General features: G+C 35.4%; 3 protein-coding genes across 4 annotated transcripts; 1 reads left to right on the top strand and 2 right to left on the bottom strand.

The window, feature by feature from the left end:
• LOC104787195 (pentatricopeptide repeat-containing protein At1g59720, chloroplastic/mitochondrial) lies at positions 5,722-7,634 on the top strand. The gene has a single exon (XM_010512727.2). It carries the CDS (start codon positions 5,741-5,743, stop codon positions 7,598-7,600), a length of 1,860 nt encoding a protein of 619 aa, XP_010511029.1. The 5' UTR covers positions 5,722-5,740; the 3' UTR covers positions 7,601-7,634.
• Positions 7,638-8,953, bottom strand: LOC104787194. Of its 2 annotated transcripts, XM_010512726.2 has the most exons (3): positions 8,296-8,947; positions 7,899-8,193; positions 7,638-7,820 (listed from the first exon to the last, which is right to left on the bottom strand). In XM_010512726.2, exons 1-3 carry the CDS (start codon positions 8,851-8,853, stop codon positions 7,798-7,800), a joined length of 876 nt encoding a protein of 291 aa, XP_010511028.1. In that variant the 5' UTR covers positions 8,854-8,947; the 3' UTR covers positions 7,638-7,797. The 2 variants fall into 2 exon arrangements, with proteins under 2 accessions (XP_010511028.1, XP_019101520.1); XM_019245975.1 differs by having other exon boundaries at positions 7,659-8,193; positions 8,296-8,953.
• On the bottom strand, positions 10,196-11,650 carry LOC104787192 (glutathione S-transferase U16). The gene is made up of 2 exons (XM_010512725.1): positions 11,305-11,650; positions 10,196-10,704 (listed from the first exon to the last, which is right to left on the bottom strand). Exons 1-2 carry the CDS (start codon positions 11,629-11,631, stop codon positions 10,327-10,329), a joined length of 705 nt encoding a protein of 234 aa, XP_010511027.1. The 5' UTR covers positions 11,632-11,650; the 3' UTR covers positions 10,196-10,326.

Genomic DNA, 11,656 nt, shown 5'->3' with positions numbered 1-11,656 from the left:
AATGATTCCAATGTTTCAAACAAACAACAAACAAAACAAACAAACCAAAAAATCAAACATCGTCTCGCTGGAAGGGAGGTGTCGACCGACACCAGCCAAGTGTCGACCGACACTACCCCACAGTGTCGATCGATGCTCAAGTGGGAGGAGTTTCTCTTTCCATGAGTTACTCAGGACATCGGTGCTTTGTCGATGGCTCATGGCGAGCGGGTGATAAGTTTGTAGGCGCAGGTTGGTATTGTACTTCCCTTCAGGATCCTCTGCCGCTTATGGGAGCCTCCAATTTCTGGCGTAGTCTCTCCCCCTTACATGCTGAAGTAGAAGCTTTCATTTGGGCTATGCGATGCATGATCAGCCACGACTTCCGGGATGTAGCTTTCTTTACGGACTGTTCAGACTTGGTGAAGATGGTGTCTTCGCCTCTAGACTGGCCGGCTTACTCAACATACCTCGACGCTATCAAGATTGACATGGAGGAGTTTTCTTCTTTCTCTTTATCTTTTATTTCGCGTAATGGTAATGTACATGCGGACTCCTTGGCACGCCAGGCGTGTACCTCTCCGCACAATGTTTTATTTGTAAACAATTTTCTACATAATTGGCTCGTTTGAGATAATTCTTTTGTTGTCAAAAAAAAAAGTTATGAAAGTACCGATTCTAATCGATAAACAGTCTGAGGCCACTTTGGGGAATCAATTGCTGGAATGCCACTTCGTGGAAAAAAATTATCGTGAATGCCATTGTTATGTTTCTATTTATTTTTTTAATATTTTTTAAAATTAAAATGCATTAAAAAGACCAAAAACCCATAAGAGCTTTATACTTACAATTACCCTATTTTACTCCAAATACTTAACAATTTTCTTTCTCTTTTCTCTGTCGCCGACAGATCTACAAATCTGAGACAACAAAAAGTTTGGTTTTCTTTTGAATCTCTCAGATTTCTCGTTCTTATTGTTTTGTGTGTGCCGTCATAGCCCAAACTTATCTCGGTTCTCTATTTGTTGCACTGGAGATGGTGATTTGCGGTGATGTTAACAAAAGAGAGGGATTAGAAGGAGAAGTTGGCGAATAACGGTAAAGATGGTGGAAGACGAGTTGGTGGTGAAGAGGAGAGATCAAGTGAAGGTTGGGTGAGATATGTGCACAATCGCTGCAAGAGAAGACAGTCCACGGTGGAGAATTGGCAAGCAGAGATGAGTTAGTGAGGGTGGCGGCGCTAGGGTTTACGATTTGTACCAGTTGTCCTATTTATTTTGTTAGTTATACCATTTGTTTCAGTTGTACTATTATCTCTTAGTTATATCTCATTTGTACTAGTTGTTCTATTATCTCTCAGTTATACCAGTTGTACCAAACGTTATATATCTTTGATTGTATCATTTGTACTACTTGTTCTACTACATCTTAGTTACACCAGTTGTACCATTTGTCGTATATCATTCAGTTAGACTATTTGTACTAGTTGTTCAATTCTCTCTCAGTCGTACCAATTCGTCTGTAATTTTTTCATTAAGGGTAATTCGGGGATATCATATTTATTGGTGGCACTCAGATTACAAAGTAGCACACAGATTATTTTTTTCCCCAAAGTGGCATTCTAGCCCTGCGCTCCACTTTGGGAATAAGAGTCATGAAAATCGGTATTGTTACTTTACCATCTCTAATTGATAAAGTACTGTCTTATAAAATTTTGTTTATCATCTCCAATCTATATATTCTTTTATTATATAATTATAAGAATATAACTTTTGTGTGTATACTTATAACTAGTTTTTTGAATTAAATCAAAACAAAATTAAAAATAAACAAAAAAAGTATTTAGCGCTGTATTATGAAAAAATTAGGGTTGTGTGCAAAATAACATTTCAAGTCGTCAGTTTTTGGAACTTTACCCTCTATTTTCTAAAAATGTAAACTAATTACATAAACTCCAAAATAATAAGCAATATAACTCTTATATGTATCTTCTAAACGTTTCTTCGGTCACATATATTAATTTTTTTATATTGTAAATGTTAATTTTTACCCCTCACTGATTTAATATATTATTTATCTACATTTTAAAATTTTGATGATGATGACGAGAGTTATATTGCGTATTATTTTTTATTTCACAAAGTGCAAGGCTAAAATGCCACAAACTGATAAAAATTAATCTGGCATGCCAGTTTTTAATCTGAATGACATAGAAATTATGATATTATCAAATTACCCTTAATGAATTAAAGACGAATATTACAACTAAAATAGAATAATACACCTAGAACAACTTAATGGACAATTGGTACAACTGAGATATAATATTATAACGAGTACAACTGATAAAGAGTATGATAACTAGTACAACTAATATATAAAAGTACAGCTAGTACAAATGATATATATAATGGGTACAACGGTAACCAAACCAACTTATAATTTTAATCTTGGGAATTTTGCACTTACACCCACTTTCCCCTAAACTATTAACACACACACCCACTTTCTACTATCACTATACTTTCCTTTTGTAAAATTACCATTTACCCCTCAAACTAAACAAACCAACTCTCTTCAAATTAACTTACCTATGTTGATTCTAAGTATAGAGAGAAAAAACAATACATCTTCTTCTTCCTCAACCATGATTCCTCCAATTTATCAACCAACAAAAAAATTCAACTCACCATCCCCCCATTATTCAACCAAACAATACATCTTCTTCTTCCTTGTTTTGCTTTTGCTCATCCATTGAAAGAGAAAAGCTTGTTTCTGTTTCTCTCTCCCATTCATTTTCTAAAGTTTTCAAAAACCATTCCAACAATAATGGAAATCCAGAGAAGGTGAAATATTTAGATCTCTTTTCTTATCACTTTAGATTATATAAAATTCGATATGGGTTTTCTTGGTTTTATTGTGATTTTACGGATTAATTGTGGTCTTGTGAGCTTTTTAATATTGAATTAGTTTTAGTTCGATCTGGGAAAAGTTTGAGTTTTGTTGTGTGAGTGTTATTCATTACTTATATTGTATCCACAAATAGTTATCCATATGGATAAGTTTGACAAATATTGTATCCACAAATAGTTATCCATGTGAAAAAATATTGTATCCACAAATTGCACTATAACCCTGATCGATAATATGTTTCCATATAGACATGTTGTCATGAACACCTGAATTGATTGGTATTACTTATATTCTCAATTGATGGGTATTACTTCGATAATATGTTTCCATATGGACATGTGTGGTCATGGACACCTGAATTGATTGGTATCCACATGACCATAGATATATGGATTTGATGTTGTCATTGTACCATAATATACAATAGTTAATCTAAAATATATTAATATAGATTTTAAAATATAGAAAAAACTAAATCATAACTTATTGTATAAAAATAAATATATAATTTTTGATAATAACTAGTACAATAAAAGAAAAGGAAGAGAAAAAGAGAAAGAGGAGAGGGAGAGAGAGCTGTTTGGTCATACAAAAAAGACATATAAGCAAAAAACTTAAGAAAGTATAGAGAGTATTGAAAGTAGGTGTAAGTGAAAAAAGTTTGATAGAAAGTGGGTGTAGGTGCTAATAACCCTTTAATCTTTAGCGTCGTCGTCGAGGATTCTGCACCATCAACCTTCCATTACTTCTCTCCATCGCTTCTCTGCAGTCGACCCCAGATTTTAACCTCTCCACGGTTTCCTCCACCTTCGTCTATTTATGTCTCGGACGGCAAAAACCGACATGTAAGCCTAATTTTCATCAGATTTAAAGCCAACACAGATACATCGGTTTCATTTGCGCAGATTCAACACCACCAACGACTGGGATCTCAACAGTTTTCTTCACTCTTTCGTCTGATTCTACATCCCATCTCTTTCTCTCGATTTCGTCAGCTTTTTTTTTCCTAGATCTGAGATTTTGTTTCACGTTAATAACGAAGGAATAAAATATTAGGTATAATGTTAGATGGGTTTTTGGTGTTTTCAATAAATTTTAATTAAAAGAAAAAAAAATAATTAAAAATAATTACTATGACATTTCCAGAATATGGCATTCTGGACATTGTTCCGGTTTCACGGTATTATCCTGCTTTTTTTGGGAGTTGGGAGATAAAATTGCAAAAAAAAATAGTGGATTAGAGGGGTGTTTTGCTAAATCCAAAAACTTAATGAAAAATGAAATAATATTGATCAAATGACTATCGAATTAAAATAAATATTTAAGAGGAATTATACATAATTTATTATTCTACTATAATTATCACTTTTTTCTACATAGAAACTTACAATTTCAATTTTTGAAAAAACATTAAACTGTGTTTGTAGCATGTGTCTTAATCTTATAAATTTACTAATGTTAAAGAAAATAGAACCATCAGTAAAAATGTCTATTTTCCTATGCCCTTTTACAAAAACATCCTAACTGCACCTTTCAGTGGGTCTTTGTACACTCTTAATCCATGGATCCACCTTTTTTAATGGGCTTAACGTTCTCTTACTAAACCGGTAACCCCATTCATACCTGACGGTCGGTAGCCCTGCATTCGGGTATCCGATCGGATTCGTGTTCGAATTTTTGGTTTTTTGGGTTTCGGGTGTAGAGATATAAACTCGGGTATTTTATAATATCGGGTCGGATTCGGATCGAGTGTTTTCAGGTTCTGGTAATTTCGGGTATATCCAAACTTCAAATAAAAAAAAATTTCTTCCGTGAAAAAAAAAAAAAAAATTAACTTTTACCTTTCCCTTCTTCAGCCAAAAACCCTAGATTTGTTCATTCATAACCACCACTTCAATAACCAAATCCTTCTAATCCCCTACCAAATCTAACAAGATTTATAGCAAATTATAAGATATGATTCATATTTATCTATTTTTCCAACCTCTCACTACTCAAACCCCACAAACTATCACTTTTTTTTGTAGATTTGTTTGTCATGTTTCTTGTAAATTTGATCTAGGTAATTAAAAAAAAAAATCGATTATGGATTTTAGAATTCTTGTGTTGATTGAGAAAGGAAAAAAATAAGTCAATTAGGAATTTATAAATTTTTACAAGATATTTAAACTTTTTAAATTATATTGTAAAATATGTTAAAATATCCTATAAATGCCTTGTAAAGCCTAATAAATATTTAGTAGAACGTTATAAAGAACTTGTAAAACTTTTTAAATACATTGTCAAACATTATAAGTTTTTTTAAAATACTTTGTAGAACCTTATAAATACCTTATAAATAATTCTTTAAATCTTATAAAATTATTTAAAAAGTTTTTAAAATGTTTTACAAGAGAACATGTTTACAGGTAAAAATATTTTTTGGTGTGAAAATAACTAGATCATGTTGCAGGAAAAAAGTTTTGGCTGAAAAAATTTTGGTGCTAAAAATATTTTGGCGGAAAATTTGCTTTTTTTCATTTTCTTGACTTATTTATTTTATCAAATAAGATTAAAATGGTCAATAAATAATACAATATGGTAAAATTGAAAATGAACAGAAAAATGAGTAATTTTCAAAAGAAAAATTTTGTTTCTTAAAATTTCTCAAGAAAATATATATAACTTTTGAACTGTTGGAAATATATAGATATAACATTGTATTATTTAAAAAAAAATAAAAACATAAAAAATTAGATGATATGATTAAGCATTAAAAAATTTGGTCGAGTTTCAAACTTATATTGTTGAATGTTGAACTTATTTATTTAGTTATCTTTTCACCTCAAACAACGAAACTCATCATCCAATGTCTAACAGTCTTCTGCTCCACCCATTATCTCCTCCGCTACCACCGGCAAGTTCTCCCTCAACCTCCGTCTCCGGTAACCATCACCGACGTATTCTCTCCTTATCTGAAACATGTTCAGACATGTCTCAGCTCAAGCAACTCCACGCCTTCACTCTCCGTACTACTTACCCTGACGAACCCGCAACTCTGTTTCTCTACGGCAGAATCCTCCAGCTTTCTTCCTCCTTCTCCGACGTTAACTACGCGTTTCGGGTTTTCGATTCAATCCAAAACCGTAGCTCTTTCATGTGGAACACTCTCATCAGAGCATGTGCTCACGATGTTTCAAGGAAAGAAGAAGCCTTTATGCTTTACCTGAAAATGTTAGAGAGAGGTGAATCCTCACCGGATAAGCATACGTTTCCGTTTGTATTGAAAGCTTGCGCTTATATATTCGGGTTATCGGAGGGGAAGCAAGTTCATTGTCAGGTTGTGAAACATGGGTTTAGTGGAGATGTGTATGTTAACAATGGTTTGATTCATCTGTATGGTTCTTGTGGATGTTTAGATTTAGCACGCAAAGTGTTTGATGAAATGCCTGAGAGGAGTCTTGTTTCTTGGAATTCGATGATTGATGCTTTGGTTCGGGTTGGGGAGTATGATTCTGCGTTACAACTGTTTAGAAAGCTGCAGGAATCGTTGGAACCAGATGGTTATGCAATGCAGAGTGTTTTGAGTGCGTGTGCTGGTCTTGGATCTTTGTCATTAGGTACTTGGGCGCATGCGTTTCTGTTACGAAAATGTGATGTCGATGTTGCTATGAATGTTTTGATTAAGAACTCGTTGATCGAAATGTATTGCAAATGCGGATCTTTGAGAATGGCTGAGCAAGTGTTTCAAGGGATGCAAAAACGTGATTTAGCTTCATGGAACGCAATGATTCTTGGGTTTGCTGCACACGGAAGAGCTGAAGAAGCTATGGATTGCTTCGACCGTATGGTTAAAAAAGGAGAGAGTATTAAACCGAACTCAATCACTTTTGTTGCCTTGCTCATCGCTTGCAACCACAGAGGAATGGTAAACAAAGGACGACAGTATTTTGACATGATGGTTAGAGATTATGGTATTGAACCAGCGTTAGAGCATTACGGTTGCATCATCGACCTTGTTGCCCGTGCAGGCTACATCAGTGAAGCTATCGACATGGTGATGAGCATGCCGATGAAACCAGATGCAGTGATCTGGAGAAGTCTCCTTGATGCTTGTTGCAAAAAAGGTGCTAGTGTCGAGCTAAGTGAAGAAATTGCTAGACGTATCATTGAAACAAGGGAAGATGACCAAAGTTCCAATAGTAGCTACAGTGGTGCATATGTTTTGTTGTCAAGAGTTTATGCTTCAGCTAGCCGGTGGAAAGATGTTGGAATTGTCAGAAAACTAATGACTGAACATGGAATTAGAAAAGAGCCCGGGTGCAGTTCTATTGAGATAAATGGCATCTCCCATGAGTTTTTTGCAGGAGATACATCGCACCCTCAGACGAAGCAGATATACCAACAGTTAGAAGTGATTGAGGACAGACTGAGATCGATTGGTTATTTACCGGATTGCTCTCAAGCACCATTAGTCGATGCAACGAATGATGGTAGCAAAGAGTACTCCCTCAAGCTGCACAGTGAGAGACTTGCCATTGCTTTTGGACTGATAAGCTTGCCACCTCAGACTCCAATCCGTATATTCAAGAATCTACGTGTATGCAGCGATTGCCACGAGGTTACAAAACTGATCTCAAAAGTCTTTAACACTGAGATCATTGTGAGAGATCGTGTTCGTTTCCATCACTTCAAAGACGGATCCTGCTCTTGTTCGGACTACTGGTAGCAAGAACTAGTTGCAGGGATATATATAAAAGGGAAAAAACCGTCAAGGCTGAATATCATTGATCAATGCAACCAATTTTGTATAAATCATAAGTTTGGTAATCAAACAGTATCTCTAAGTCAATCCAATATTATCTGAACTAACAACAAACAATTTGCAGCCATAGCCTTCACATCACAGCTCAGCTTCACAGATCTCTACTTGATGAACTCTTCTGCTACTGTTACGTCAAAGAAAACAGAGAACAATGTCAGTGACAAAAGCAGTGGTTGAGGAATTAAGCACAAAAGAAACTCACTTTTTGATGATTTTGGCACTAAGACGACAGTCATGTCTGCATTGTTAGGTGGAAGCTGAAGACGCAAAGGGAAAAGCTTCCCGTTCAACGGGCTACGAGTACACACGATAACATCTTCAACATTGCTCTCTTCTTTCAATCTCGTAGTCAGCTCTTCAACACCATTGCCTTTGAAAGTAAACGACATTACCTCAACTGAATCATCTTCAACTTCACCATCATCATCCGCCACATGATAGTATATCACTCTCCCATCCAACTTTGGTGGCGATCCAATCATCACTGAATCCGTTGACTGCCACACACACACAAAAAAAAAAAACATCAAGTCAACGAATCCAGGCCTAAAGCATGATGATACCATTTTTTTTTTGTCTCAATATGGATAAAAAGTCACCTCTTGTCTAAATAAATGGTTAGATCTGGAAGGAGATCCAGGAGCGAAATCGAGAGAATCGGAATGATGAAGCGGAGAGGGAGGCTGCTGGTGATCGGAAGTCTCAGTGAGGATCTCAACGACATCAACATGCCAAAGAATCCATTCTTGAGTAGCCGATCTATGAGGAATATCATGAGTAACAGAGTTTCTCCAAGGAGGTAAACCACCGTTACCACGAAGGAAGTGACCATAACGAGTCTTGAGCTTAACAAGAGCAGAGTCTCTGATCGGTTCCCAAGCTAAAGACGAGTCAAGACGGCTAGGATTAGTCTGTAGAACTTTTCTTCCGGTGGCTCCGAGAAGAAACGGTTTGTTTGACGCGGTTAAGTATTTGCCGTAAGCGCTTTTGAGACGGATAAGGTTGGTGGAGCCAGGGACTATCTCAACGGTCCATCTGGCTGCTCCTGCTGAGCCGTTACGTTCTTGAGTTATGGATTCTTCGTCTTCGTTGGCGATTAGGTACTTGTCGTGGTGGCTCCGTAAACGAACCGCTTTGGCCTTTTGAAAAAACTCCATTGATAGAGAGAAAGAGAGGTTGAAGATGGTGTGAATGTATTATTACAGAGCTGGACTTGAGCTGGGTCTTTGGGACCTTGTCTTTTACAGAAAAGGTATTTTATTATTCTTAATTACTCATTTTCATTTTAATTTTTTTTATTGTCTGATCTTTTTTGGGATCAATTTCACTCTCTCTTTTTGGTAATACCTTAATTTCTTCTAATAATTTTTAGCTTTTTTTGTTAATAAAAATATATTTGTGGGATCTAGATCTCTTACCAGGATAAATTGATTGTTTAATTGGACATATTAAATCCAAATTTGTTTTGGCTTATTAGGAGTAGAGTAATTAAAAAAATTAATATAGAGAAATTAGCACCGTAATCAAGATAAGGTCGCTTAACTTTAGATTTTGGCCTTAGAACGACTGATCTGTGTCATATGAAAATTGAAAACACTATCATGGCCGGCTTATTGGTTTACCGTCTTACGGGAAGGTACCATGGTCCAGGTTTGGTCAGTCCTAAACCCTAAAACCCAAGAGTAAATTTCTAGATCTATGAAGGTGTCCGAGACTAATCTCTTGGAGAAAGGTATCCCACGGGTAAGATCTTCTCAGATTTGCAAATGGGTCGTAAGCAATAGTCCTGTACCCATGTGGCCAAAGGGATAAAGCTGAGCAATTATGCGCTTGGGGAGAATTGATCCCTGGCCTGGACCAACAGGGCGACTTTTTCACCAAGCCTAGAACTACTAACCCACCACCTTGTGGTTATCATGGTTAATTCATACCTTCTCTATTGATAAACTTCTGAAATTAGAGACCGAGGACAAAAATACTTAATAGAAGCATAGAAACCCAAAGAAATGAAGCATATGAGATACAAGATATTTGTAAATTAAGGAAAGAGGTGTTCATGAAAACACATTCTTCAGTTTCCAATTAGAAATCAATCAGGTCAAATCAAAACCTAATGGAGATGCATATTCTAAAAAGATTAATGTGAAGAGAAATTATCTGCAATATTTTTTCTTTTTAATTTATTTCTTATTATAATTAATTGTAACAAATAATAAAATGAATTGAAATTCTGATTAAATAAATATAACTTTAACCATTTCGCGTTGACGGACGCTATTGTTTCATCATTTTTATGGCGACATAAACAAGGAAGCTAGTTTTAATATTAGTGTTTATAGTGTTAGTTTAAATGTATTTATTTTGGTGGTTTATAGTGTTAATGAGACTAGGTTAAAAACGTGATTTTTCTATTTTAAAACTATTGAAAAATAGATTTACGGCCTAGCTAGGAACTCTAATAATCTTTGGTTGGCCATGACATTATCTATAAACATAAAATGGAAACAACATATAAACTGCATCATTATTAAGATCCTAGCATACACTGAACAACACTTAAACTTAAACTTATTATTTTCTATTCACATGTATACTTGACACTTGCATTGCAATACATGTCTAACATGATCTCAAGATCTTGAAGCTGCGGACTGAGCTCTAACCTCAAGCTCACGTAGAAACTCAGCTACTTTTTTGATCTCCGGCACCACATTCTTTACCGTCTCATCAGAAAAGAACTCACTTGCCCATTTACAAAGAGAAGGAGTTTTTGATTCGTCAAAAAGTTTTTCCCCTTTAAGCTCCTCCATAGCTTTCAAGAGAACCAAAAAGCTTCCCAAGCAAATGTCCATAAACCCGATTGCTTCACCACCAAAAAACGGTTTCCCTTTGCTTATAGACACAAACGCATCCTCTAGTTGCAACAACCCTTCTTCCACTTCTTCCATGGCTTTCGCTTTTGCATCTTCTGATTTGGTGATTGTCGCCAATTTCAAAGCCGGAAACCACTGGATTCTCAAAACAGGAGTTTAGGAATATATAAGCTACAATTTTTATATGCATATATGCTATGCATTCCTATATTATAATATCCTCTTCACTAAAGCATATACACGCATACGAAGACGCAAAGAACCAATATTTTGTGGTCTTAGGTGTCAAAACAGCCTTAAATCTGATGAGTCTAAATAAATTTATGGATAAGAATTAGAACATGCATTATATAAGGAAATAATATGTTATTGAGTGTTTGGGTTTCATTATTTTTGTCATATAATTAAAAAATCACTCACACAGGACATATATCCCCCAAGACCAATCAAGCCACGAATGCACGACAGATAGATTCATTGGAGTGTAACATATTAAATTTGGAGAAGATACAAACTGAATAAACTGATTTTCTCATTAATTAGATTAAGGTTACATAATTTGTTTATATACATGAAAACATCTGAACCAACATCTAAACAACCCAGTTATCTATCCTAATATAACACACAAACACTAATGAAGTCCTTGTTATCAACGAAGCAAAACTCCAAACAAAAAAAGAAAAGAAACCAGACCTTGTAAGCAAAACTCCAAAAAAGAATAAGAAACCAGACCTTGTTATCAACGAAGGCAGACCAGAAGCGAGCAAGAGCTCGATCATGAGGATGGGAAGGAAGAATGGACTGTCCAGACGAGTTCCACGTCTCATCGATGTACTCAACGATGTTAAGAGACTCACAAACCGGTTTAGTGTTGTGGATGAGAACCGGAACTTTCTTGTGAACCGGATTCGATTTGAGAAGAAGCTCACTCTTGGATCCAAATAGATCTTCCTCAACGTAATCATACTCGACCGATTTGAGATGAAGAGCGATCATTGGTCTTATTGCGTATGGACTGTACCATACTCCCAATAGTTTCACTTTCTCTCTCTCTCCCATTCTTTTTTTTTTTTTTTTTTTTTTT

This window comes from Camelina sativa, chromosome 5 (genome assembly GCF_000633955.1).
Source record: "Camelina sativa cultivar DH55 chromosome 5, Cs, whole genome shotgun sequence".
Taxonomy (NCBI): domain Eukaryota; kingdom Viridiplantae; phylum Streptophyta; class Magnoliopsida; order Brassicales; family Brassicaceae; genus Camelina; species Camelina sativa.
The sequence above is the reverse complement of the archived record's forward strand: the minus strand, read 5'-3'. Positions and strand labels throughout refer to the sequence as shown.

Excerpts from the sequence above, each read along its gene's own strand:
- LOC104787195 (XM_010512727.2), top strand. The coding sequence starts at position 5,741 with ATGTCTAACAGTCTTCTGCTCCACCCATTATCTCCTCCGCTACCACCG.
- LOC104787194 (XM_019245975.1), bottom strand. The coding sequence starts at position 8,853 with ATGGAGTTTTTTCAAAAGGCCAAAGCGGTTCGTTTACGGAGCCACCAC. Across the intron at positions 8,194-8,295 it reads ACCATTTATTTAGACAAGAG|TCAACGGATTCAGTGATGAT; the intron begins GTGACTTTTTAT and ends TGTGTGTGGCAG.
- LOC104787192 (XM_010512725.1), bottom strand. The coding sequence starts at position 11,631 with ATGGGAGAGAGAGAGAAAGTGAAACTATTGGGAGTATGGTACAGTCCA. Across the intron at positions 10,705-11,304 it reads CTGCCTTCGTTGATAACAAG|TGGTTTCCGGCTTTGAAATT; the intron begins GTCTGGTTTCTT and ends TTGAGAATCCAG.